General features: G+C 48.7%; 1 protein-coding gene across 1 annotated transcript in view; it reads right to left on the bottom strand.

The window, feature by feature from the left end:
* AEBP2 (AE binding protein 2) overlaps window positions 1-4,043 on the bottom strand; it is a 48,270-nt gene that overhangs the window by 40,745 nt on the left and 3,482 nt on the right. Inside the window, exon 2 of the mRNA XM_057369538.1 lies at window positions 13-523. Within this exon, the coding sequence (XP_057225521.1) occupies window positions 13-523 (511 nt within the window). The remainder of the gene's footprint in view (window positions 1-12; window positions 524-4,043) is intronic.

Below are 4,043 nucleotides of genomic sequence, written 5' to 3'. Positions count from 1 at the left end.
CTCCTCGCGCACCCGCAGCACCGGGGAGGGGCGGGGCGGGGCCCGGCTCGTGCCGCCGCCACCGCACGCGCTACGGAGCGCGCCCGGGGACAAACAACGAGGGGAGGGCGGAGCGGCGGCGGCCAGCGGCCCCGGCGCGAAGGGGCGGTGGCGGGCGGGCGACGCGTCCCGCCTTGAATCTCCACGGAATTCCGCCGCGAATCCCCTCGGGGATCCCAGCTGAAATTTCCAGGGATCTCGCCTTGTATCCCCTAGGGATCCCGCTGGAATCCCCCGGGAATGCCGGTTTGAATTCCCCGGGGATCCCGGTTCGAATCTCGCGGGGATCCCAGTYTGAATTCCCGACGGGATCCCCACGCCCCGCTGGAATGGCGTGATCCCGCGTCCTGGCTCCAGGGATGGCGGGAYGCGCCCGGTTCCCCCGCCTCGCTCCAGGACAAATCCCGTGTCCCACGGCGGGGCATCGGCATTCCCGGGAGCCGGTGGCTCAGGGGGAAGGAGGGGGACCGCGGGGCCGGGAGAGCTCCGGTGGCACCAGGGACATGCGGGTCCAGGGGAGCCCCGTTCCCCTCACGGAAAGCGGGCCATGGAGCGCTCGGGAAAGGGAGAACCSAGGGAAGAGCTGCAGGGAGCGGGTCCCGCTGTGAAACCACCGGACAGAGCTGMCACAACACGGGCTCGGCCGAGGCACAAAGGACACGGGGAAAGGTTTCCAGCGCCGCTGACAAAAAGGAGTGAAAAAWGCGGCCGCGCTGTGCAGTGAGGAGAGAGAATAAACCAGAACAAACTGGCTTTAAASCTCCATTGGCAGGGAAGGGGCTTCCTGGCTCCCGGGTAAAAGCTGTGTGACCAAAGAGGAATGTGAAATATAGAATCACAGGATGGTTGAAAGGAACCTTTTGAAAATCATCTCCTTCCAACGTCCTGCCAGGGCAGGGACACCTTCCACTGTCCCAGGTTGCCCAGAGCCTCATCCAGCCTGGCCTTGGACACTGCCAGGGATGGGGCAGCCACAGCTTCTCTGGGCAACCTCTGCCAGAACCTCACAACCCTCACAGTAAAGAATTTTTTCCTAATACCCAATCTAAATGTATGGMTGTGTGGATGGGGGAAGGTGAAATAGGATGCCTGTCAATCACATAGAAGCCTTCAGAACAGAGTTTGAAGATTAAGATCATTTAAAACTAATGTAAAATAGGATAAAGTTTACTATAAAGCAAACTTCCTATAAAGGATGGGGATTTGCAGTAGAACAGGAAGAACACAGAGATAAAATAAGGTGTTTTGACAAATTATTGGWGAGATGAGAAGGGTAATTGAAAGCATAAAATGCTATTCCATGTGAATTTTAAATGTCTTACATCTGTCAGTCATTACCCAACGCCTACAGAGCTTTTTAAACATATTTAAAGCAAAAATGATGAAGCCGTGGTAGYTTAGTTTAAAAACAAACTACAAAACACAGAACCACAACTCAGTCCAGAGAAAYACTGCGCCTTCTGCACATGAGGAAGAACATCCCCAATTCAAGTTACAGCAGGCGTATCTGGCATGTCCACAGAGATCCTGGATTCCAGGAGAGGTTAACTGCGTGGGATTAAAATCTGGAAAAGATGCTCCTAAGACCTGCATTTGTGTAGCTGGAGATGGCTCCCAGCCCATCAACAAAGTTGTGTGCAGCGACATGAACAAGTTGAGGTGGAACAGCATCAACATCGAGAGCCACAGCACTGAAACAGCAACACGGGGTTGGAGCAGAGGGACTCTACATTGGATTAATCTTTGAAAACAAGTCATATTTAGCCTGCAGAGGAGTATAAACCAATTTTGGAAACCAACAAAAATGAAAAAGTGATTTTAGTTCCTCAGATTTCTAAAAGTCAGCCTCAGCTAGAACGTAGAAATGCTAAGAATGCTTTAAAAAATCTAGAGCGAGAAAAAGACAAGAACAGCTTCAATGCTTCTTATCTCTGCAAGAGGTGTACTRCAGGTCTTCTAACTCCACCAAAACTGTCACCAAACCCTGAGCTTCTGTACCCTGTTCTGCCTTTCCTTCTGGTGACAGCATGTGCTGTCCTTTGCTTTCTTCTGAGGAAGGCCTGGGGCTCCCAGGTGGGTGCTGCAGTACTGTCTAATCAAACACAAGTGTGACATTTCAAAATGCACGCTTTGATTCAGTCCAAAAATGGCAGCAGCTGAAATAATTTCTATGTCTCTATTACCCACTGATGCCCTTCTGCAATCCTGTGCTGTAGCAAGGGACAGAATCAGAGAGGTATCGAGTCAAGAGAAACCAAAAATATATGAACGGCTTAGGTAAAAGACACCTTCCCCAAACGATGAATATGAGATAAAGGGGAGAAAAGTTACCACAGAGAACTCTGTGTATTATCCTGAGCGACTTCTCTGTGTGCTCAAGGCAATCAATGCCTTTTTTCCCCCCAAGGCTCTCTGGGTTTCTTGAGGTGCACGCAAAGGCAGCTCGTGTTTGGCACTGCAAGCAAGCRGGGAGATTCCCCCTCCCACTTTCCACTCCCCTAAGCAGGGTGGTAGAGACGCCAGCTCGTTAGGGAATTTGTGTATTCAAAGAGGGTCAGGGAGGAAACCTCAGGGCATCTCTATTGCCTAATGGAAATCACTTGGCGTTTAAGCAAGTGCTCAGTACCAAAGGGGTCACTACTGCAGCAAACAGGCAGGTATCAAAGGAAAACTGTGATAATCTTTTGCTGTCCTGCTCTCAGGTTTTCAAACTCACAAAATTCTGCATCCAGGCTTGTCCTTTAAGAGCTGTAATGAAGTCCCAACCGAGTGCAAGCAGCAATGATTATTCTTACAGAGTTTTCTCTGTACAAACCCGCACAGCTTACCCAAGCTAGATTTCCTTTCCCTCCAAGGTTTTTTGACTTTTCAAACCTCTTGAAAGAGGAGATCTGTCAGAGAACAGGTGATTCTACAACTTGCAAAAACATCTAAATAATTTACATTTGAATGTACTGATAAAAGCTCAAAGGAGGAGATTCCTGTTAGGAAATCCTTTGGAGAAAAAAACACATCATGCACTTGGGCTTTTCGGGTGCATGTTRCTGTTGTTCACACAAAGGGTTTCTGATATACTCAGTCTGGCTTGGTGTGATCGATGTACAATGATGCTTTAAAGCTCAGACATTTGTGCTGAAGAATCAACAAAGTACAATTTATTTTTTTAAGTCAGTAGATAAACTAGGAGAAGCCTCCTCACAGGCAAAGATTCCAAGCAGCAGCATTAGTGCAAGAACAAACAACTTGCAGACACAGCAGAGCAGGGAGAAGAAATTAAGATTTTATTCTCTTACCTCAGGAACACCAGGGTGCAGGGCATTCACACTCACAGCAGGATCAGTAACAAGTACACTCCAAAGAAGTAGTTTCTTMTTTTCTTGAGTCACAAAAATTTTGTTGTTTTGTGGGGTTTTCTTGAAGGACACTTAGGTGGGATCACCAGAAGATTTTATATGTGTAATGCAGGTTTCTTGAGGTTTCTTCCCTAACTTTGATCAGCATTATAGTACTATAATGTACAGTATGCAAGCAAAACACTTCAAAACAGCAAGAAAGGCCTATAAAGACAGAAGAAAAATTAAATAGGCCTGAGGTGTCAGAAGGGTGACATCCAGTCTTACCCTTCCTAGGATACTAAGGGAGATTTGGTGAACCCAAGCATTTGGTCACCAAGCTCCCTTCTCCAGACTCTCTCCCCATGAATGTCCTAAGCAGTGCAGGAAATTCCTGCTGCCTGCACCTCATGACTCACCTTGCTCAGTTTTCTGCCTGCTCAGCAGCCTCTGGAAACTGCACCCTTCTTTCTGCCCCACCCCTCTCCATCCAAATTCGAGGTCTGGAGGATGAGGCTTCAGTCTCATTGCTTCAAGTGAGCACCCAGCCCCGGGTTCTCACCCTTCCCTTCAGACTGTGCTGAAATTGTCTCATGATGAAATTCTGACCCCGCCCTCTCCTGCAGCACCCAGTTAATTGTCCCTTTAAACTCAGCTTCCATGCTTTTTTCT

This window comes from Malurus melanocephalus, unplaced genomic scaffold (genome assembly GCF_030028575.1).
Source record: "Malurus melanocephalus ecotype Western Australia unplaced genomic scaffold, MMel_1.1 scaffold_112, whole genome shotgun sequence".
NCBI classification, from domain to species: Eukaryota; Metazoa; Chordata; class Aves; order Passeriformes; family Maluridae; genus Malurus; species Malurus melanocephalus.
Note: the sequence above shows the minus strand (reverse complement) of the source record. Positions and strands in the feature narration are given on the sequence as shown.